Source organism: Osmerus mordax, chromosome 13 (assembly GCF_038355195.1).
Source record: "Osmerus mordax isolate fOsmMor3 chromosome 13, fOsmMor3.pri, whole genome shotgun sequence".
NCBI classification, from domain to species: Eukaryota; Metazoa; Chordata; class Actinopteri; order Osmeriformes; family Osmeridae; genus Osmerus; species Osmerus mordax.
In genome coordinates this window covers 2,029,218-2,052,839 of record NC_090062.1, presented here as the reverse complement: position 1 = coordinate 2,052,839, position 23,622 = coordinate 2,029,218, and the positions used below count along the sequence as shown (strand labels likewise).

The following is a 23,622-nucleotide window of genomic DNA, read 5'->3' as shown; positions in this document are numbered from 1 at the left end:
TTTGGATAGTCGACTTCCCAAGCCACCAAGGTCCTTATAACTTGGTAGATGGAAATGAAAGATAATTGCTTTGTGCTTACCAAATAATCACTTCCTTTTTTTGCAATATTGGGAATGACTGTTTGTTTGTCTTCATATCAGTTTCTGCCACAAGAGTTAACATTTCCTCTCTGTTATTGTCATTTTGACTAAAAAGTTCATAAAAGTGCCCAACCTTCCTGTTACTCTGTTCACTAGTGCAGTTAACGACAATGCTGCTTCAAAATTCCAATAAATAGGTAAATCTTTAATTTATTGCCAATATTTCTCAAAGATGGTGAAGGTGAACGGTATTTAGTGGAAAAATGGTAAATGACAATTATACAAACCAAAACGGCAATAAACAGAAGAACACAAATCGAGCACTGACCAGGCTAGGTAATGAGTCAAATTGAACCTTCATCAGTTTCCAAGTAGTACATTATTACATTATTTGTCCTCATTTAAACAGGGAGCGTCAAGTCTAGGCATGGATTAACTTCTTTTTTCTACGCTGCTTTTGATTATCTTCTTTGCAACGGACAAAAACTTCTTCTTGTGAGGGTTGAACATGCTGCCCATCGTTTGTCTTGGCACAAAAGTTTGTCCTGGGAAACAAGTTTATACAAGGTTAGGTAATATAACTTTTAGTTTTTACGTAATTGTACAAATCAATATTTAGCTAGAAGACCCACGTATCTGTTATTTATGTTTAAATATCCACTAGAGGGCGCCAATGACCTTGAGATTGAGAATTGGCCAATCAAATGAGTTGGTGGGAGTTCAGTCTTGATAACTACCTCACGTTTTTAGTAAAATACCAAATAAATAAACATTTGATAATTCATGGTTTATAAACTTTAAAGTAGCAATTAGATTGCCATTCATTGCACACATTGTATTGTGTTTCTTAGTTTGGTGGGCTGTTCTGCATAACTCCTGCAGTGTGTGTTTTGCTTCTTGCAGCCTTTGAACTATGCCAACAGTATGTGCAAACATGGGTCAGGGTAGGTTCAGAGTAGACTATGCCCCACTTAGACAGAGGGAGCCTCTACTAGCTGTGCTTTATTACACACTTTAGGATTATGAGCACAACTGTTTATTTCCAGTTAATCTTGTTACATAACAACTTTGCATGCTGTATCACAGTCTAATCTTTCCATACAGATAAAGCAAAGCCCCTCATATCTACTAGCAGAGTGACTAACTAGCCAACTGCAGGACCGAAGACATACATTAAGCAGACACACTTCTCCTGTGCCTGCAACCTTATAGCCTTTCCTCATTGATATAGGGAGATGGGATTCGATCTCACATCATCCTGACTGTTGTGCAGCACGGATACCTACCTCTCCTGTGTCTCTCCGTCCTTGACGCTGATTCTGCCCACGGTGAGCTGGGGGCCCTTCCCCCCGCCCCCCCAGGGCATGATGGTCTGCATCTTGCTCCACACGTTCTTCCAGAGAGCAGTCCCATCCCAGCGGAACTTCAGCATCATGAGATCACCAATGTCCTGGTCCAGAGTGATCAGGAAGGTGTAGGTCTTATTCCCTGAAATCTCCTCTAATCTGAGATATGGTCAGGGAAAGTCAGACAGACAGACAGATAGACAGAGAGAGAGAGTAATTAGTTGGTGCTGACATGGTAATGTGTAAGTAATTGAAGTCAGTGTGTGACTTTTTCACACAATGCACAGACATTTGGTGCCTTATTGTGAGAAGAAACATCTGTGCATGTTATGCGGTCCGGATAGTTTGGGATCTTCTCCTTCTACAACAAACACCAGAGGGAAATGAGCTCTCTTCATCCCTGGCCGCAGGTGAATAATTCCACACTTGCACTATAGCTGTAGCCTACAAGGTCCCACAAGCATGTGACTTTGCTCTTAGATGCGTGTGAGCCATTACAGATATGAAAGGACAGAACTGGAGAAAACGTGAGGACAATTCAGGGTAGCAGGAAGAGTGTTCCTTTGTGATGCGCACAGAAATCAATTATTGATTCCCCCCTCTCCATTTATAGTCGTCTTTAATTCAGAAGTCGAAGCTGTTCCCATGTTTGTCGGTTGCTACTCTAGATACAGTAGATGTACAGTAGAGCCGAGGGTTTCTATCCTCTACAGAAGCAGTGCGGTCAGGGCTGTTGACTGGATATGTGGTGGCCTGAGCACATTGGCCTGAGGGCAGTAAAGCAGGGCGGTCCAGAGCTTTGAACCCGATGATGTGGCGCAATACGTACAAACTGATAGGCTGGTCTTCGCTCTCCTCTTTAGTCCCAGTAAGGGAGATGGTGAGAGAGGGCTCGATCCTCTCTATCTGGTTGACAAATTGAATCCTGAATTGGTAATGGTAAACTGTTGGTGGGGGGGGGGGGAGGGGGGAGAGAGAGAGAGAAGTTATGAAATCGGTTTTCTTGAATCAGGATTTTGCAACTTGGTTGTGGTTCAGTCAGAGTCTGAGAGGAGGACATAGAGCCTCAGCAGCCAGCATGGTGGCTGCAGCCCAGTGAGAAACCACATCTACAGTTAACTAGCTAATTGACTTCAGAGGACCGAATCTTTAAAGTGGCTGTTATTGGCTGTACTCCATCCAAAGCAGATTAAGTCTTTTTCAATAAAGCAACAGTCTCAGATGTCTAGCTCCATTACTACACCCAACCAAAGTTCCTCACTATAGTGACTCAAGAAACGTGTCCAATTTAACTGACTTTGCCTGGACAATATTTCACTTGAGGGGGATTGGCAGGGCTGCTTCTGTAGGATCCTAGAATCCAGAATCTACATTCCAACACATACTTTTTCACCCTAAAATGACCCTAACTGGATGGTCAGGTAGCTAAAACATACCTCCCATTATTTTCTCTTCAAGGGAAACCCATATAGTACATGTGTATTTCCCTTTTTCCTATTAAGTTATGTATTAGTCATGTTCGGTGAAGGTCCCACATTGTCAGAAGGTCAACATTTGTCAGAGGATGTTGTGACATTGGAAAAAGCAGGTCACTGCCAGGTCAGAGTACATGACAAACTGTACTGGGAAGTAAGTCACAAGGTCACTGTTCTCAGGATGTATGTCAGGAGACAGATATAGGATCCTGCAGCCACACTTACGTTTGTAAGGCATGTGGGAGCGAGTCTTCAGATAAAACTTCTTGCTGGTGCCGGTGCGGACCCTCTTGATGTTGTAGCCAAGTTTGTTGCAGCGGTTCTTGCGACAGTCTAGGCAAATGCCCTTTCCGAAGGCATTGTCATCACTGCACCTGTAGGCCGTGCTCTGCTTATCTTTGTTCAACAGGGAGTCGATAAACAGGTGGACTGAACGCTCGTGTGCGCATTTCACTGACTGCTCAAAACCTGGGAGAGGGTGGGAATGAGGGGGGAAACCATCAAAACCATTCAGTCCATCGCTAATGAAGACTTCAACAGATAGAAAGGGATGGGTATCTTTTGAATAGATGTACAGAATGACCCCCCCCCCCCACGCCCCACGCCCAATATAATGCTTTGGATAAAAGCATCTGCAAATGAACACATTGTGTGTCAGATAACTTACTTTATCGTTATCTGAGCCTGTTGTTCTCAAAGTTCTACTGATAATAAGCCTGTAGACAACCCTGCTAATAATTTATATCTGGTCATTATTTAGAGATTGATGTAGTTATCCCAGAAATAGATCTGTCAGTGTTCTATCACGTTCCTACGGAGAAAAATAACATTTCTTTTTAGGTCTGATCTGAGGCAGTCTGGCCCTACACAATCTGTCTGTCTGTCTGTCTGTCTGCCTGCCTGCCTGTCTGCCTCTGTCTGTCTGTCCTATAGAAAGCTGATAGCCTGGAGGGAATGCTTACTGACAGGCCACGGAGAGACGCAGGTGGCTCATTAACACATGAGGATGACAGATGCTTTAATGCCCCCCTCACTTTCATGTTAGGAGCATTTTGATGGGAGCTCCCTAAATCCTAGCATGACTGGGTCTGAACAATAGGATATCCAATTCTTATTCGTCTTGAATTGTAGATGAGATGCTGCTTGACACAAATACTTTTTTACATTCCCTTTTCTTTAGAGCGCAATTTCATTCCCCTTTCACAGCAGTTTCCTCTGAGCTTCCATTTATACACATACCCATGAGTCCATATTGAGTTATGTGGTCATATAGGTTCTTAAGGTGGCATCCTGGTTGGAATTCGCCCCCGTTGGGGTAGAAGTCGTAGTGTGCCACAGGCTGCTTGATGCCCACACTCAGACCCATGCGCTCCTGGGTGAAGGTGTGGATGGCATCCACAAAGTGGGCATCATCAGGGGAGAGTCTGTCTGTGGAGGACATGCCCTCAAACAGGGGCCCTGCTGGATCCAGCCCTGGACAGAGTGACACACCACATCACAGGCTTGACAGGGATAGGGAACTCGTTTCTGCACTTACAAAGCTAGGATGTGAACCATTTATTTTCATGCATTTCAAAGTTCACTGGACACCAAGCAAGAGTGGCCCTCAAACATTGACTGGGTTGAGCCTCACCAGTAATTCGTCCTAGTTTTCCTGCCCCTCCCAGGTAGTTGCCTGCAAATCCTGATATGTGTGCGCCAAGGCTGTAGCCAATCAGATGAACCTTATTTGCAGGAAACTGGTAGTACTCCTGACAAACACATAAAAAGGTCACTCTGTCCTTGAGAGAGAAAATGAAGACAATAGAGGTGACACAAACACATCACTGACATACGAAACAACACAGAACACAACGAAACATGCTGGTGGTCTACAGTCGAAGTGGTCTATAGCCTCTCACCTCCAGCCAGTGCAGCAGGTGGGCTATGTCCAGACCCACCGCCCGAGTGTTCTGTGCTGCTGTGGGGTAGTGCTGATGGGCCAGAGACAGCCAGTCAGTAATGACCACGTTGACGTCTCTCAGGCTGGTCTTCAGAGCTGTGGCCAGCTTAGGAAGCCAGCTCTCCATCATACCATCGACCTGGGAACCAGAGAAGCTTGTTTTAGTTGGAATGTTGAGGATGTTTATGCCTTTCTCAGCTGGTTGCGAAGCTCAGTGGTCGACCAAAAAAAGACTTGACTTCCACAGAATTGCTTCATTGCGGGAACCTCTTTCCTGTGATGTCATACACCATAGCCATCGGTCACATTCTGCTGAACAGAGAAGTCAGCCTTCTCCTTCCTAAGGAATCTAAGTTCCTGAGTGGTCCAGGGCAGAGAGAGCATAGAACAGGCCGTACCGACCAGCCGTGTGTGATGATGATGAGAGGAAGACTGCTGTTGAAGCCGCAGGAGGTCAGAGTGTGAGGACGGAAGGGCTCCAAAGTGCAGGTGTCGTCCATGGAATCTCCCTCAGTGTACAGCCTGAAGACTGAGTTGGGTGTATGGGGCCTCTTCATTCTCAGGTTAGGATGCTGCTCAGGATCTGCTGTGGATGCAATACAACACAGGGATGAACAGAATGACAGTAACATGGAAAGATACTGCCCCGTTATGCACAGATCATCACTTTTGTTCACATTGCAGAAATGCTAATTATGCACACGCATACATATCTTAGATTATTGAAAGGATTACTCAGACTTTGCTTGGCAGAGCTCAAATAAGAACTAACATTGATTCTGGGATTGATTCCACTATCCAATAGCTTTGCTAATTGATTAGTTTTTTGTAAGTCGTGACAAGTGTTTTCATGTCGAGGTATACTTTGAGCAAATTGGGAGCAGTTTGTAGAGACCAAGAGTTCATATGCATGTAGATGGGACGAATTAATCAAGTATCTCTTTCTAGTGTGAAACACTGGCTTCCACCTGGACCCTTTCTGCATGTCAATGTTTTAATGATCTTGACAGCTGACATGAAATTAAAAAAGAAAGCCCTTTTTCTTCCTGAGTTTAACCTGGATCAGTCTTAGCAGTGACACACTGTTTGTTTGTTTTAGACAACCAGGATCTAGTAAAATGTCATTGTGTGCTCAGAGACTGTTACATAACTGGACAGAGTTGGCAGCTCAGCCACAAGAGCCATGATTGATCTCGAACATCAGGAATGTTGTCAACAAATAGTTTATTTCAGGCCTGTTTGTGTTTTCTTCAAACCCTAATCTGGACTCAAATGTTGCCGGGCAACTACATGCTATCCAAATAGAAATGTTTTTCTTAAAGAATATGCACTTCATGCAGAAGGTGCTCAATCTGAACTAAGCAGAAGTGGTCACAACCCCAGTGGTTTCTGAGAAGCTATTCACACACAAAAACGTTGGTTAAATTATTCTCTGTATTTCCTGAAGTCAACCTCACTTAGTACTTTAGCTTGTGTATTCCTGCAACAGACAGACAAGTAGTCACAAACTCATGGTTCCCCACAGACACGCCGAATGTGAGAAACCACTCACCTGCTCTGTTTCCCTTGATTCTCTTCCCATCGGCCAGGTGAGAAGTGAGCAGCAAGGCGCACAGGATTCTGAGCCCAGTCATGGTGGTGTCACAGTTAACGCAAGACTCTAGATAATCCCTCCAACACTCTGCTCAGCCGGGCAGGATAGGAGAGTAGCTGAAAAATGCTAATAGGGCAAGAGTTCTTGGCAGAATGAGAGCCGAGGTGAGAGCCCTTCTGGGAGAAGCAGGAAGAGAAAAGGGGTTTCAGGAAATCATGGAGAGAAAGAGGAGAACGCTCTGTACTGTACAGAGAAAATAACAGGCCTGGGTGAGGGGACTGACTCCACTCCTGATTGGCTGTGGTCCCAGTAGTCCCATTTCAGAAGATTGTGAAAGGCTGGAGGTGGATGTGGGGAGGGGGAGATCAGGGGGAGAACAGGGGGAGGGGGAGAGGGGTGTGAGTGTCACTGTTGGGTCACAGGAGCTAAGATACCAAATGGCCTCAAGCCTCTTTTAAACTTACAACCTTTCATGTTATAAACAATTTAAACCATCTTGTCATTAAAGGTTAGGAGTGTAGTCTATGTTATCATTCTATGCAAATTTCCATTTGCAACTTGTAGACTTTGGTGCGAAAGTCATTCACAAGGCACTCTGCTGTTTCTCAATACTTGTGCTTTTGAGTCTGAGCTTATCTTAAGTGCTGCAATCAGGTTCTTCTCAGTCACATATGTTGATTATGAAGTAGGCCAAGCTCCTCACTGGAAATTAAGCTACATGATACATGGATTATCAGTCTCAATTTACATATGCCCACATCTGTACCTAACCTCTTCACAACAATGAACCATCAATATATGGTCAACTTGCTCAACTTTTCTTAGACTATGGAGACTTCAGCTAATAACAAGGAGTCAATAAATTGGTTCTGGCTCATAATGTACCTGACCCTGATTCTGCCTTTATTTGCATTGGTTCAAATCCAGTTCTCACAAAAAAACATGTATCTTGTGTCTTTAATGTAGTTAACTTTTAGAGAGACAAGATCTGCAATGCCAAATACATATGTATGTATATTTAAGTTTTAAAATTAAATACCGACCTAAATTGGATTTCTAGTACACATACTAAATGGAACACTGTGTATGTCTGCTGCACATTGAAACAGCAACCTAACAGCTGGATACAGTGACAGTTTCTAGGCTGTCAAATAAGCAGGTCAACTTTAGGGAAGAGCAAACACAGGGCACCTTTGCTTTTCCAAACACAGACATAACTTGTTTGCTGTTCGCTGAAGCCTGACCCCTGTCACCCAGGGGCACAGAGGGAACAGCGGCCCTAGTCCCTCACTCATGATCATGGGCACATGCAGCCTAGAACACACAGTCACCTGCCATATCAGGGACGGTCACATGTCACATGTTTCTCACTCAAGATACTAGAGAACTTCTAAAACTGAGTTGCAAGAAGAAAGGGAGAGAGAAAAAGATATGGTTGAAATACTGCATCATCTATTCTGTATGACATTACATAAACCTTTCAATTGTCTCCTTTTAAAATGTTTTATTCAGTCCTCTGCACTCCGGTTGACGTAGATGTTAGATAATAGATGGTGTACTTAGGTAGTGATAGTGACCGATTTCCTGGTAGTTATTTCTGAAATTAGTTGTTATTTATTGCCCTTGGCTAACAACAATCTGTCGTATGTTAGCATGTGAGCCTGCAGTATTTGTCTTGTGTTGAATCACCACAGAAAACGTGCAGCCATGACAGGACAGTAAATCCACAACAAGTGTTTATTTTTCTCAAATCTACATTACAAGTATGGTATAGAAAGGTCAAAATTACTTTTACAAACAAGTATGTATAGCACTTAAAAGGAAAATATTGTGTTAGTAGAAGCAGAAGCAGAGAAATACATGTGTCAGTGAAAGTTCAGAGACAACTACAAACACATTTTTGCAAATGCTAGGACTAGACATATAGGAAAGTAAACCACTACATAAACGAAGATGCATTTTAATGGTAATACAAATTAATACTTCAAAGGCTTTATTTTTATGCCTGCATTATATTTCTGGTTCACAGGTAAGCCACGTAAAGATCACATAATGTACAGTTGTGTGTTACAATAACATCACAATGCAATGACCAGGGTCAGTAGTATCATCTCATTAATAGTTACCATAATAATAAAATAATAATGGAAATTTAATTTCTGCACATTGATTTATTATTTTATATAATGCTGTCCGTCAAATTAAGGGTATAGGTATCACAGTTGTAGTATAATTTATAGAATAACTTTTTAAAATTAGTGTTAGCTGCGTAAAGTCCCTTTCACCAGGTTCAAAAAGAGATGAGCTAATGTTATTGCTACATGAGAAAGCCCTATCTGGGAATTTGCTGTACCATGTAAAACTATGTATCAATAATGAACAATATTAAGGAAGTGTCTACTGTCTAGTGTCTTACTATCAAACAGTGTCATTTGTAAAGAAAGTTTCCTTTTTGGCCTAGGATCGCTGGAGTAAACTGATCTCTCAGTGGAATCATCATGTCATGTATATACTTTCATGCAGGGCTAGCTATTAAACTTTTCTGCTTTTCATGCCATTCTGAAACAATTTGCGTAATGTGACATTTTCCAAGACAACTTGAACATTATATAAGAAGAAACAAAAGTAGATTACAATAATTTAGAAGCAGCACTTGTCACGACACACAACTCTACGCTCAGAGACACTTCAAACAGACCAGTGTGTGGCTCATTTCACACCGATTAAGGCTGTATTTTTCTGCATTCTATGTGGAAATATAAAAACTACAGAAGAGAAACAAGACTGAGCGTTAGAGAGCACGACACAGAGATGTGTGTGTTCTGGTGCACATGCAGGGATGAAGTCCTGTGTCACAGGCAGAGCGAAATCACACAACTGTGACAAATGCAGGGATGAAGTGAGGCATAAGAGGGAACACAATCCAGAGAACATACCAGTAACCTAGCCAACAACTAAAAATATCCACGCTTTCTCTTTACCATCCCTGACATCACTGTGGCTTTTTTTCTACGTTTCTCAATAACTTACTGTTACTACTTCTGACTGCCTGACAGCTTGGAAATAAGACAATTGGATAAAAACTTGGTAAACTTTCCACACAAATCTCATGAACTTCTTTAAAATCAGTGCACTGTCCTAACCCCTACAGAATAAAATATAGTCCGTATCAGGTGTTGGTCTTATGGTGTCAGTGGAAGTGCACTGAGACTGGGGGATCTCAGGACCAAAGGGGCCTCAGGTCCCTTTGATAAACACTTAGAATTGAATTTCGGACTGTAGCCTATACATCACAGGATCACAGGGATATTTGTTTTGTACTGTAGATGGCTTGCAAACATACAGAAACATTAATTTGAGTGACAGGGCTATTTTCTAAGCATTCTTTACACCTTCATGTGTGTGGAAATATAATTCAGACCTCCATGCATGGCACATTCATTCGGCATGAATTCAAAATGAAGGTAATTTTCAAAATGTATAATCTGATTGTTTGAATATATGTGAAAGGTGTTTCACTTTCCTATTTCTAACATTAATGATACATGTTGAAGCCCATATTTCATTTTTGATATAAATGTTGTAATGACTGATAGTTTTCAAAGAACATTTTATGAGTGATTTCATGAATGTGCCATGAATGCTTATGGAACTTCACCCCTTTCAGGTGAAGTGCTACCAAAAATGTCTCAAAATTGAAAATATATAAATCTCCCAAATACACTGTTATGAGAGTATAAGGTAAATCTTTTTTTAATTAGGACAGAGAATAAAAAATAAACTCTCATTGAGGCAGACATTTTGCTTGCTGAGGGTAAAGAGAGTTAGGATTCCACGATGCCCTGTCACTCCTGTTTAACTCATGGTGATCATCTCATATTTGTCCTGGACGTTGTTCTCCTCCTGTTTCTCGGGCTCAGGGTGGTGCAGCTCTATGAAGAGGAAGTAGATGGCAGCTCCTACCAGGCCTCCCACCATGGGCCCAGCCACTGGAATCCACCACCAGCAACCTCCAACACTGTGGACACACAGGACGCATGCAGGATCAGCTAAGGTACTCGGGGAGATATTGTTAACATAGTCAAACTGAATTCTCCTTTTCTAGATGTTTCATTGGTCCACCTAAGTAGGAAGTCATGTTTCATTGGTCCACCTAAGTAGAAAGTCATGTTTCATTGGTCCACCTAAGTAGGAAGTCATGGGAAGATTAACAACATAGTGGATAATTGTGCGTGGGCACAAGATCAGTCCAAGTCCTGCTTGTTTATTTACAAAGGACGTCATCCTGGATAAGATGTAATCTTGGCTTCTCCCTAGCTTTTCTCTCCCTCTTAATCTCCTTTTTAGTCTACTGGTCAGTTTCTATGCATGATGTGGATCTCCGTCTCCGCCCACTCGATTCTATATTTGTTCATCTAATTGTGCTTTAAAGTTTAGCTAGGCATGTCGATAGTGGTTAGTAGAGAGAATGATTCACACCTTATCCCCTCAGGGCTAACGCTGACCCCGGTGGGGGCGGGGGGGGATTAGATCCTGCTGCTACTAGTAGCAGGTGAGACCCAGGTGATAAGGTCGGACTGGAGTTAGCCGGCTGACGCAGCCACACGCATCAGATATGTCTGAGCAGACCATCTTTAGCTGCTAAGCATCCAGGAAGTGGCTGCAGCCAGACTATAAGATGGAGGCAGTTTGTGGATTAGAGACTCAACTAAGGTGATTTGGCCAGACAGGTAGGGACAGACACTTGGTCAAGTGGAAATGGCACCCAGCCACTGTTGTTCTTCACTTTCTACCAAGCCAGATGAGATTTACGTGGACTGAAAATCTATTTTTCCTTTTACCTCAGACAGTTCCAGCTGACTACGCTCTCCTCTTTAATTTTCTGTTCTCTCTTGGCACACGAATGTCCGCCGCACATTTCTACATAAACATCATGGTTAAATATGATCTGGGACTTGGGAGATATTTCTTCAACCATATTTAAGGTCACATTAAATCAGCTTTGACATATACGGTACACTGTGTGCATTAGAGAGTAATAATCTTAAATCTACGCATGTAATCCTATATGAAACATCTGGTGGCCTGAGCTATGGTGAGCATGGTGTTTGAGAAATCAAGTCAATTACTGGATTTGACCTGTAGCCGTTGGTTCTGAGAACACCCTCTACTGAGCAGACACCCCTAATAACTGCCCATTTTCTGTGACCCTGCTCTCTTATGTAACCTAGCCACCTCCCCTGGACACCTTACTTTGGTGAATGTATCCAATGCTCATATAGTGCGCATTTCCTACTGTTGGTAGAGAGAGATATTGAAAGGCAGGGTCTGGCAAACGACCACAATCATGCCCTTTCAGTTATAAAGCATGGAATATTTATACAAGCAGAATCCTCCTCCTCTCTCAGCTTAAAGCTTTTTCCAAAATGCAGGAGATACACAGTGTTGTTGAAATATGGATGGATATTGCCAGCACAGCAGCGCTGGAGCAACATACTTCCTGTTCCAGTTTCCCTTCCTGGAGGAGAAGGAAAGGAGGCCGGGTCATGTTGGTGGGTTTACTCGTGTCTGCTGCTCTGCTGGAGCCAAGGCCAGCAGCATAATGTGCCCTGCAGCTCCACTAGCCAGCAGGCAGGCACGATTAGAGTGGGGCTTTCCTGTCACACACATTCTCTCTCTCATCCTCGTCTCTCATCCTCCCCCACTCATTTTTTCTCTCTCTCTCTCGTCTTGTCGTGTCCCCCCGCGCGCGCTTTCTCGTTTTCAGAAGGGTGATGAATCTTTCATAACCTTACAGTACATGAAGCTGTGCCTGCACCCCCAACAGATCTGAGGCCAAGCTTGTTGGGATGTCATTACGATGGGTGTCCTCTTTCTGGGTCAGTGTGAGGGTTTCATAGAAGGGCTACCTGAACACTTCCATGCCCCAGCCTGCCACGGCAGTGAACAGTCTCGGGGCCAGGTCACGAGCAGGGTTTATGGGGTAGCCACAGTTCAGGCCCATGGACACTCCGATGGCCATGATGATCAGACTGATGCAGAGGGGCTCCATCCCTTTGGGAGCACCGATGTTCTTCCCATCAGTGATGGCTAGGATGCACAGGATCAAGGCACCTGTTGCGATTACCTGGAATATAAGCACTCTAATGTTAAAAAAGTGGCATGATGTGACATGATTCACTGCCATGTATAAATACATTGAACACGTAAACACATAATGTACATCGAGTATTTAAGTTATATTGTTTGCTGTGATGCTGCAAAGGATAGCAAGTGGAAGTCAGATAGAAGTAACAAGAGTATATTGGTTTAGTTCTGAGCATTGTGGTGACCTGTGGCCTTGATTCTTTTGCCTAAGCTTATTATACGTTTTCGCCGTTCAGACGATAGATGAGGCAGCTTTGGAGCTGTAACCATATGGCTGGATGTATGGCGTGTATCTATATTTTACAACTAATCTTCGATCAAATGGGGTCCAGATGCATCGAGGATAATTGGAAATGTTTACACCTATTACGGCGTTAATGACTTCTCTAATTCCCCCATCGAGAACACGATAACTCCTCTTACCACACGAACACGAACGAGATGCTCTTTAACAGACACATACACTGGGCATGTTCAGCTATGTTCAGCTAGGGTATTTCATACAGATGGTCTGTTTATAGCCCACATAGCCATACTATAGCTGCCAACAACACACATGTTCACTGGGGTTGTTTATTTGCATGACTGCATTCAAAAGTGTGCTCAAGCATGAACGCTTATACTATTACACATTATGTGACATAATCCACTTGAGGGGAATACAACTTGAGTACTCTCTGGCTTGTACAGTTCATTCAGATAGGAACATAATGGGATATATGATGGGATATATTATATATATGTGGGATATATGTAAGATGTACATCATGTGTTTTTACCTGATCTACGAATCCGTTGAGGACTGAGAGGTGTGGCGCAGGGTAGGATGCAAATATGTTAGCTGTAGCATTTGGCCCAGTAACTGACAGAACTCCACCCGTGTAGACCATGAGAGCATCTGTCGAACAGAAATAAGGCGTTTGGCAAAAGCACTCTATATATCTTGTGTTCACAATATTTCGATCGATAAATATAGTTTCCATTCACCCAATGACCTTGGCTTCACCCTGAATGGCACACAAAACACTTTAGCTAAAGTGCTGTGTATAGAGTAGTCATATTGTTGCTAACGGGGACATCAATGGTGGCAACACCATTGATGTCCACCATAGTCCAGCCATAGTACGGCCACAGTACTTACCATAGTACTCACCATAGTACAGCCACAGTATAACTATAGTACTCACCATAGTACTCACCATAGTACAGCCACAGTATAACTATAGTACTCACCATAGTACTCACCATAGTACAGACACTGTACTCACCATAGTACTCACCATAGTACAGCCACAGTATAACTATAGTACTCACCATTGTACAGCCACAGTAAAACGATAGTACTCACCATAGTACAGCCACAGTATAACTATAGTACTCACCATAGTACTCACCACAGTACTCACCATAGTACTCACCATAGTACAGACACTGTACTCACCATAGTACTCACCATAGTACAGCCACAGTATAACTATAGTACTCACCATTGTACAGCCACAGTAAAACGATAGTACTCACCATAGTACAGCCACAGTATAATTATAGTACTCACCATAGTACTCACCATAGTACTCACCATAGTACAGACACTGTACTCACCATAGTACTCACCATAGTACAGCCACAGTATAACTATAGTACTCACCATTGTACAGCCACAGTAAAACGATAGTACTCACCATAGTACAGCCACAGTATAATTATAGTACTCACCATAGTACTCACCATAGTACTCACCATAGTACAGACACTGTACTCACCATAGTACTCACCATAGTACAGCCACAGTATAACTATAGTACTCACCATTGTACAGCCACAGTAAAACGATAGTACTCACCATAGTACAGCCCATAGACTGCACAGGATCCAGCGAAGGCTCCCAGAAACTGTGCCACCACATAGACTGGGAACTTCTTGATGGGCAGCTTACCCAGGATCACCATAGCCAGAGAGACAGCAGGGTTGACATGGGCTCCTAGGAAAAGCAAAATGTGTAACCCACCAGAGTCCCAAAGTAGTGTCTATGTTTATGTACAGTGAGTTAAAGGCAGGGTAGGCAATGTTGTTGAGAAGCACTTTTTGTCATATTTGCCGAAAGTAACTTCAAAAAATCAATGGATGGAGACAAGACTTTCGTTTCCCCTGCATGGAGGTGGAAGTCTGTCAACTTTGAATGTCAGTTAATCAGTCTACTAAATAAAGCTTGTGGAAAGTTTCATGCTTCGTTGGCAATAGTTTTTGACACCTCCTCTGCTCCTCTTACAGGAATGCAAAGATAAAACAATCAAGGTCAGCATTTTTAAGCAAGGCTTGAGGTTAAGACAAAGAGGAACATTCCTTGGGTTCCGCTTCTGCTTAACCACATTTGGGTGTAGTGGTTCTTGTACAACAGTTTTTTTTTTCAGCCTAACAACTTGCTCAAATACATTTTGGTTTGAATTGTGTCACACAGAAGCTACAATAGCTAGCTTCGCAAAACTTGCCTACCCTGCCTTTAATATCCGGAAGTCAGGTGGCTGAGCGGTTAGGGAGTTGGGCTAGTAATCTGAAGGTTACCGGTTCGATTCCTGGCTCTGCCAAATGACGGTGTGTCCTTGGGCAAGGCACTTCACCCTACTTGCCTCAGGGGGAATGCCCCTGTACTTACTGTAAGTCGCTCTGGATAAGAGCGTCTGCTAAATGTAAATGTATATATCAATAAAAAATAGAAAGGCCTCTCTAGCAATGGTTAACTCTGAAAGTGTATTAACAAAGTCATAAATGTCTTGAATATAACTAGTTTGTCTCTGAGACAGGGCATTGATATAATAATCAATATATTCTGCCACTCTATAAGACTCAGAACCGTGTTTGACTATGGGACACCCACATAGGACCCGGGATGGAACCGCCCACTTGTCCGGAGCCTTGTGGGTCTTGGGCAATAAATAAAACTGCCTTGGCCTAGGCACATCAGGACCAGCTTTTTGGTGATAAAGTTGGTTTCAAAAAACTCCCTTACCATATGCCTGATTCTATCCTGATTCTCAGGCTGGTTATAGCAGGGTAACTAAGCATAATGTTTATTATTATTTAGTTGTCTAATGGCTTCCAGCAGATATTGGATTTCCCCATCAGACAATTTGAGACCCTTTATCTGCTGGTTTAATAATAAGATTACCATTCTTACTCAAGTCCTTATGACCCCAAGTTGTTCTGGGGTGAAGTTGGGCCTAGAAGAGGGCTTGGGCCTAAATTTCTTAAATTCCATCAGGTCCTTCCTCATCAGAGTCTGTATAGGGTGAGATGCAGACTCCTGGTGGATGGATCAGTAAAGGGCACCGGTGGAAACTCATAACCAAAGTGATCTAGAAGTTTGAGGGCCCTACCTATCTTGCACCCAGCGCAATTGACTTTGTACACCGACGCAAGTATCATTCCTATTTTGCAATTGACGCACAGCGGACTTTTCCCTTCCCAGACGCACGTCGGTAAATTAGGGAATGAACTCGTTCAGCGAAAAAGAGGGGGCGTGTTCCTGCGCAAACGTTCCCTGGTGCTATTTTGCAGTTTCAGAAAACAATTCCGCCACAGACCAGGTAGAACAGTCTAAAGTCAGTGGCACGTTATTCAGATGCTATTTTAAGGGCGCATGCTTGGCCCGTGCGCACTGCTGGCGAGGCCAGGGTCTTCTTCCTGCGAAGCTATACATTGTTTTGATTTATTGATGCTGTTACATTCCTTTCATGTCATCAATGATTAAAAATATTTTCATGAGAAATCTCTATGTATGTGAACTTGATTTGTAACAATTGTGGCAATTTACGCCCAAACCACACCTATGAGTAATGTAGCTACTTCAGACCAACCCATTTTAGATTTCTGCCAGGCGCAAAGTATCCCGCCGGTATAGCAACAGCGCCGGAGTCCCACCCACAAAGTTACTTGCGTTTTGCGTTTTGATACTTGCGTTTCAGATCGTTAAAATAGGGCCCTTAGTCTCCTATGGTAGACATACATATCTCTCCTGAGCTCCACTCAGGTAGCTAATTGCATTTGTCTACTATTAATTGGTTGAGTGAACGGACTAGAGACTGTTGTTCCTTATCTAGTCTGTCAGCGAAATTGATAATAGGGATGTAGATCTCTGCATTGGGGAAGCTAGTCTCACAGAACTTTGTCAGCTGTTGCAGTTGTTTCCAGGTGGTGTTGGACTGCTGTCTGCTGAGACAGTTGTTAAGAGCTGTGGACAGAATCACCCTCTCCACACTCAGGTGAGGTTCTACGTTTTATAAGACACCCTTCAGAATCACTAAATAAACATTATGGTCTATTAAAGTATTTACTTTATTGTCTACAGTATAGACAAGTTAAGACAGTCTAAAGATCCGTCAAACATGATGTTGTTGTTTGCACTTAATAAAAGCAGTTTAATTCTAGAATGTTTGTAATTAAACGGAGGGGTCAACACTTCTGAGTTCTGAGCTGTGATCTAGCTGTTGGGGGGGCCAACACTGCTGGGGGTATCGGCTTCCCCCCAAATGCTTGGCCACAACAAACGGCTGAAGCAGCCTGCCTGAATTGGGCCTGACATAATCTGTCGGGGAGATCTGCTTAAGACGCTCGTAAACTTAAAGTTTACAGGGGGGCGCAGGCTGCGCCACACCTCCACCACGCGGGGGGTTAATTTGCTCCCACTGTCAATTAAAACCTGGGACGGCGCTAGTGAAAACAGCCAGGCTTATGTTTGTCCGTGAGGCCTTCCTACTTGCCTGGAAGGCTGTAGAGCTGGGCCGCCCCCACACCTGCCCCCCAGCTCCCCAGAGACCCATGCCCCAGTAAAGCTCATTAGTCCAATACCTGTGATCATCATCAGAGATGTGGCAGAACAGTGTGGAGGCTTCCCACGACCCCCAGGCCTGAATGGCCCAATCATGCAGCAAAAGCATTCTGGCTCATATACCAACCAGGCTAACCAGTGCATATACACTGACTGATCCAGTTACAGGAAGTCTGGAAAGACACTCAAAGAGGGATGAAGAGACACTCTCTCTAGTATTTCCCTCAATGAGCTCTCTTGCTTAAGGTATTCTCTCCATTAATTATTTCATCCAAACCTAAGATGATTCTCCAGCTATTTAACTAATAGACACAAAGTATATGCTCACACTCTGCCAACAGCGACTTTTCTAAGATGAGGGACCATTCAATATGGCTCATGTAACACACATATTAGCTCGTTTGCCAGCGTTCAAACGATCCCCCAGGGGTAGGCATTAAAAGCTAATCGGAGCAAGGCTCTTTTATTTCCCAAATGTGATGGAAATTACCACCGCTTTTTAAATGACAATCTATCATCCCGTTACGTAAGGCCTGTGTGTGGCATAATGAAACCCTTGACTGCTGATTTAAAGGCGCTATTCACTTTAGCTCAGCGAGCCCTCGTAAGGAGTGGTGACATTTAGAAGCGATTCCTCCCGGTCCCTCTGTCTAACATAGCTGGCTCTCCTTGCTGTAATCCCTGAGGAATGCTACCTAATAAAGCCAGTGCTGGACATTAGGACACCACACTTCCCGCCTTGTAAACCAAGCCTGCACACCTCCAGCCTCTGATGTGGAGAAGCAGCCGGGCAGAAGAGAAGTGTAATCAGGCAGTAGCACATGGTTTTATCTATAACCTGTCAACCCCCTCCTTTCCTCCTACCTACTGATGCATGCATCGACTACAGCCAATTGCTGAACTACAGTGTAAAATAGGATAGCAGTACTGAATGGCAGAATAACATCTGTATTTCTACAATCCATTACGGTATGATGACGTCAAATAGGAGATGAGAAAGAAGTATTGATTTGCTTGCACTCTCTCATACAATCTCTGGGAATCAGTGAGTGTGAACGCTCATAGAGCCAATGCCCACAGTGAACTGGTTATTTGCCATCTGTAATGTCCATGGCTGGGCCAGACATCCATTGTTCAAACATCCCAGCAAAGCAAAGCCATCACATGCAAACAACTAACGATGACCTTTGAGTTCTGCTCATGTTTTTAAACCCAATATCCCCCATAGTGATTGGAAACTGTTGGATAGAAAACAAATGTGTTCCATATTAGTGCCCTGTGTATTTGTGGCCGAAAGACGACAAGCTGATGACAAATGAAAAAATAAGACCAATGCAAAGTAAACGTAGACAAATACACTCAGTATTGTTGTGACCCTGTATAGGCAGGATGTATGTACCAATACCTCCCCACTCCCTCTGCAGTCAGTAGACATGATAAGACATTTTCCCCACACCAAGTTTAACCCAGAGTTCAGATTGGAATTTGGAGGATATGAGGTAGAATAGTTGTATATGTGGGAAAGGATATGATTGGTAAAGAGCTCTCTCACAGAAGGCTATATCCTCTCAAGACATTGTGAACACAGGGGAGTAGCATATGGAAGCATTTAAGGCTTTTAAGGTTGTCCCCCCAATGTACACACGCCACTTCAACTCTTGTTTTTATTATTCTAGTTGTGCAATTTGAGCCTGAATCAATCTATTCTTGAGGTGTGTTATTTACCTGACACTCCCCCAGCCACGTAGACAGCCATCATCACTCCCAGAGTGAAGCCGATGTGGATGGTGAGGGGCTCTCCCTGAGCCCCCTTGCTGAGCACCGTCTGGGCCACTGAGCCACACCCGAAGAGCTGGGACACAACACAACAGACACAGGAATACACAGACACAGACACACACACACACACACACACACAGACATCCACACACAGACAAATACATTCAGACACACACAGATAGACACAGACACACAGACAAATGCAGGCACACACACAGACAGGCAGGCAAATACAGGCAGAAAAAGACACACACAGTCAGACACACACACACACACACACACAAACAGATAAGGACAGGGACACAGTAGCAAAAACACATTGGCTGGAAGAAGAAAGACTCCTTGTTTTGAAATTCTTAATTATGCCCATAGTTAGACTGGCCTGTTCTTTTTAATTAGGAAGCATTTGAGATCAATAGGACCTCCCCGTCCCTTGTAGGAATTCCACAGAGGTTGCCCCATTTTCTGATGGAAAACAATGAATCGTCCATTAATCAATTAAGACCAAAGTGTTCAAAGAAGGGCGACCATCCAAAAATAGCTGAATCTGTTGTGGAGACAGGATTAGTGCATTAATGTGGTGCCACAGACCACAGAGCCCCTATAAGCTTGTGATGAGACAGAGCTGCTGCAGACTTGAGCTGGGCCACTCAGACACAGAGATGAACCTTCCCAGGTGACAGGTGGAGTGCAGAGGACAGACTAGGGAAAGGAGCTGCCTTCGGATAATCAGCATGGCCAACAGCATGGCCCTAACGACAAATAAATACAAATAAAATGTGTGTTTGTGATATTGACTGTGATATTGAAAATGTGGTCTCTTGTTGTCTGTAATGCTGGTCAATTCATATTCTCATCTCATGAACACTTTTTCTATTTTCTTTAGCATTAAACAGACATTGTGAGAGTAAAGAAATGACCATTGACCTATTAATGGATTTACCAATGAACTAGACATGAGCTAACTAAAAAACCTAGTACTGAACATATGTGTGTGTTCAATATATATTCTATGCATATTAAATATTACAGACACAGTATGATCCCACATTATATGCAATGCACATGTTAATAGGTGTGTTGTATTTAATCATGTGCTCTTTATTTCAGAAGAAAATGACAAGCTACCAATTTATCTTTCATATCCCTCACTTGTCAACTTAGTCTCCAAATGTCTAAATTATCACCCAATCACTTTCTATGGCAGAATTATGGATGAGCACATCAAAGAGGATGCTAATTTCAGTCTGGCTTTTTTCTTCAGCAGCAAAACATATTTATAAAAACATATCAATTATGTCGGATCAACTCCCTGGGGCTCTTTTTGACATCTTATTATCATGCTGAAGCTTTAGGCTAGCTATTAAGTGAAAGCCAGATGATGGAAGCAAGTGCACAGATACTTACTATTAATACAAATATTCCCAAAAACTCCGCCAAGAACTCTTTGATGATATCCTGCCTCAGGGCGCATCGCTCCCTTAATTTTCTCTTGCTTTCTTCTTCCATATTTCTGCAGTTATCTGATGTCTTACTCTTGTCAGTACAGACAGTTGACGAGTGTGAGCGTGTCTCTAGAAGATTAAGATATAGACTCACCCCTCCTCCCTCCCATCGGTCCCTTCTATCATGTGCGCCTTGGCATGGCCCGTTAATCTATTCGCCTCCTTCAACAATGTTGATAATCATCACTTCCAATTGGTATGGGCTACTCTATGAATCGGTGACTTGGATACAGTCACATAGTATGTTCTTTTTTGTCCAATATTCTGGAGGATTCGGAAAATCTTTCATTTAGACATTGTGTTTGTTATAACGTTGTTGCGATAGGCCACCATAGCTAAACGAACGAAAACGTGATTCGATAAGAGTAGCTAGTTTGATTCGTTTAGTTGCCTATTATTTAGTTTGATTAGTTCGTTTGTTTAATTAAACTTAATTAGGAGGATGTGCTATGAGGCACGCGTTGCTGTATTTCCTCTGTAAAAGTTGTTGTTGTTTCAAGACTTGGATAAATAAATTGTGAAAACATAGTATGCTAAAACATGAAAACGTAATAACACACCCATATTAGTGTGTTGCGTGCAGAAGGGGAAAGCAGGATGGGTCCGGGATGAATCCAGTACCATTAAGCCAAATTCCCACGCTCTTTTAAACACGAATTCTAAATCAAATGATTGTATTTCTTAATGTATTTTCTTTTAAAATATTTTTGAAAGGAAAACTGTGTCTCCTTTGCGTGTTTTTATCTGATCATGTCCCTACCTGTATCTGTGTTTCATAGCTGCTTTTATAAAAACAGACAGTCAACCACTGCCCTCTTCTGAGTGTATTGCGTTAACGCTATAATGTTGGGTCATTAGACCAGTTTAAGGAATCAGATAGAGCACTTATGGCAATATTGTTTTGGGTCATGTTTTGGTCATTAATTTTACTCACGTTGGGGCCATATGTGTGACAGTTTCCACTCTACGTCTTGACCTGGGGCCATCATTTGAAATAATATTGTTTGCCAGCATGCCACACAATATTTCAAAGTGCCTATAACCACCTGCAATAGCGTATGGGACCGATCTTGGAACCGATCCCACACACACACACACACACACACACACACACACACACACACACACACACACACACACACACACACACACACACACACACACACACACACACACACACACACACCAATAGCTTTACGAACACTTTAACAAGAGGTGATTTGAGTAAAACGGACAATAAAAACGGTGAGCGCACTTGTCCAACAGAGGGAGCTCAATGACTGTCATAATAGCTGTGATTTGGACTGTCACGGTTCCACGATAGTTTGTTAATCTTCCTTTAGCTGTGGATTTTGAAACGGAGAGGGGACAAGTAGAAGATGAGAGATGTTTTGGATGCATACATTAATGTCACATTGTCAGAGACGTCGTCTTTGATGTGAAACAGACACGTAGAGTGTCGCCCATGCTGTGAAAAAAAAGAAACACGTGGTGATGGAGAGAAAGCACCCCCGAGGGTGAATTTAAAATGATCCAACTATATCTTTGTCCGTTTATTGGTTTAAAGTATGCTAATTGGACTGCTTGAGTTACGCTATAGCCGATGTGAACGATTCATATCAACAAGACTGTATCAAAATTGTAATGATTGATTAAAGATTTTGAATCAATCATCTTTTCAAGGTATTTTTTTTTGTCTCACATTAATTCTTACATAGGCCTATCATTGGTCTTGGGAAAAGTGCAGGTTTCTCTGTCAGAAAATAAGATGCTTTGGTGAGGAAGCCAATTGAACTGCAGCCTAATTAAGACGCGATACCTCTCCGGTCGGAATCTGCTTGAAAAGAGACTAATGACATGAGACTAGCCTATCGGTAAAGAAAATAAGTAGCCTATCTTAAATGTTGAAAGTGATTAAACATTTAGAGGACAGACAATCCGCGTGCCTGTTGACATGACGATTCAGGCAAGCTACCAAAATAGTTTAGGCCTTAATACCTTGAAATGCTAATAGCCCACAGCCACAACTGTCTTTACCGAGGCTACCTTTCACAACTTCCCTATCTAGGTGTTAATATCTGTGTAATTCCGGTAATTTGTTGAGACGTATGCTACTTCAAGACAGCTTGAATACTCAAATGTTTATTGAGACGTTGGGGGTGAATGCTAACAGGGAATTATCACCACAGGAGAGATCATTTTCAGCAGACTGTAGGAAATCGCGTGTTATCGCAGTTCCACTCAAAGAAGGCTATGTCATCTTAAGACCTTGTGTGTGAAGGTTATAAAGGGTGATATGCGGTTTGAGCCTGAATCTATTTAAAGAAAAAGATTGTGGTACTGTCAGATGACAATATATACATGAATAAACATTGAAGTAAAAAACTGCCTTTAGTTCATGCGATTATCAAAAAACGATGAATAGTAACCTAGTCCTCTATAGAGTTTTTATTTAACGTTATGCCCAATATTAGTGGGATGCCATTTTCGTTTTATTTGTAGGCATATCCAAAAAACCAAGCCGGGAAAATTTTCTCCGTGCTCTTTTACCATTATTTAGTTTATCAATCGTATTTTCTTTTCTGAAAAATTATTAGCCTACTTTTATTGTAGCCTACTACTGCGTCTTTTATTTAAAATACCTCATCCGGATTATACTTATATAGGCTACCAAAGAAAAAGCAATGTGCTATTTATTATCACATCTAGCCCAAGTCATTGAACTCCATTGCTTTTGTTTCATTTGGCATATTGGCAATTCCAATTCGTTCTTAGAGAGTGATATGTGGGAAGATGGTGCGAAGTTTCTTTAGGGAGGGGTTTGGATGTGCTTTTCTGCTGTTCTGTGGATGGTTGGTTTATGTAAATGTTGGATTTTAATTATATCAGGAGGACGGCCCTGTTCTCTACCCAATAAAAATGGAGCGC

At 42.6% G+C, this 23,622-nt stretch overlaps 2 protein-coding genes across 2 annotated transcripts; both read right to left on the bottom strand.

The window, feature by feature from the left end:
• Nucleotides 1–77: 77 nt before the first annotated feature.
• lipca (lipase, hepatic a) lies at nt 78–6,649 on the bottom strand. Its single transcript, XM_067248463.1, has 9 exons — nt 6,397–6,649; nt 5,243–5,430; nt 4,804–4,983; nt 4,536–4,653; nt 4,142–4,375; nt 3,128–3,370; nt 2,257–2,371; nt 1,368–1,586; nt 78–626 (listed from the first exon to the last, which is right to left on the bottom strand). Exons 1-9 carry the CDS (start codon nt 6,476–6,478, stop codon nt 503–505), a joined length of 1,503 nt encoding a protein of 500 aa, XP_067104564.1. The 5' UTR covers nt 6,479–6,649; the 3' UTR covers nt 78–502.
• Nucleotides 6,650–8,161: 1,512 nt separating this feature from the next.
• On the bottom strand, nt 8,162–20,747 carry aqp9b (aquaporin 9b). The gene is made up of 6 exons (XM_067248758.1): nt 20,597–20,747; nt 19,136–19,262; nt 14,429–14,566; nt 13,365–13,483; nt 12,348–12,565; nt 8,162–10,456 (listed from the first exon to the last, which is right to left on the bottom strand). Exons 1-6 carry the CDS (start codon nt 20,696–20,698, stop codon nt 10,294–10,296), a joined length of 867 nt encoding a protein of 288 aa, XP_067104859.1. The 5' UTR covers nt 20,699–20,747; the 3' UTR covers nt 8,162–10,293.
• Between the last annotated feature and the right edge of the window lie 2,875 nt (nt 20,748–23,622).

Bases quoted from the DNA above. Each gene is read 5' to 3' on its own strand.
- lipca (XM_067248463.1), bottom strand. From the start codon at position 6,478: ATGACTGGGCTCAGAATCCTGTGCGCCTTGCTGCTCACTTCTCACCTG. The intron at 5,431-6,396 runs GTGAGTGGTTTC...TTGCATCCACAG, and splicing joins AATCAAGGGAAACAGAGCAG to CAGATCCTGAGCAGCATCCT. The intron at 4,984-5,242 runs GTACGGCCTGTT...TCTGGTTCCCAG, and splicing joins TCATCACACACGGCTGGTCG to GTCGATGGTATGATGGAGAG.
- aqp9b (XM_067248758.1), bottom strand. From the start codon at position 20,698: ATGGAAGAAGAAAGCAAGAGAAAATTAAGGGAGCGATGCGCCCTGAGG. The intron at 12,566-13,364 runs GTAAAAACACAT...CTTATATTCCAG, and splicing joins TCAACGGATTCGTAGATCAG to GTAATCGCAACAGGTGCCTT. The intron at 10,457-12,347 runs GTAGCCCTTCTA...GTGTGTCCACAG, and splicing joins TGGGGCATGGAAGTGTTCAG to TGTTGGAGGTTGCTGGTGGT.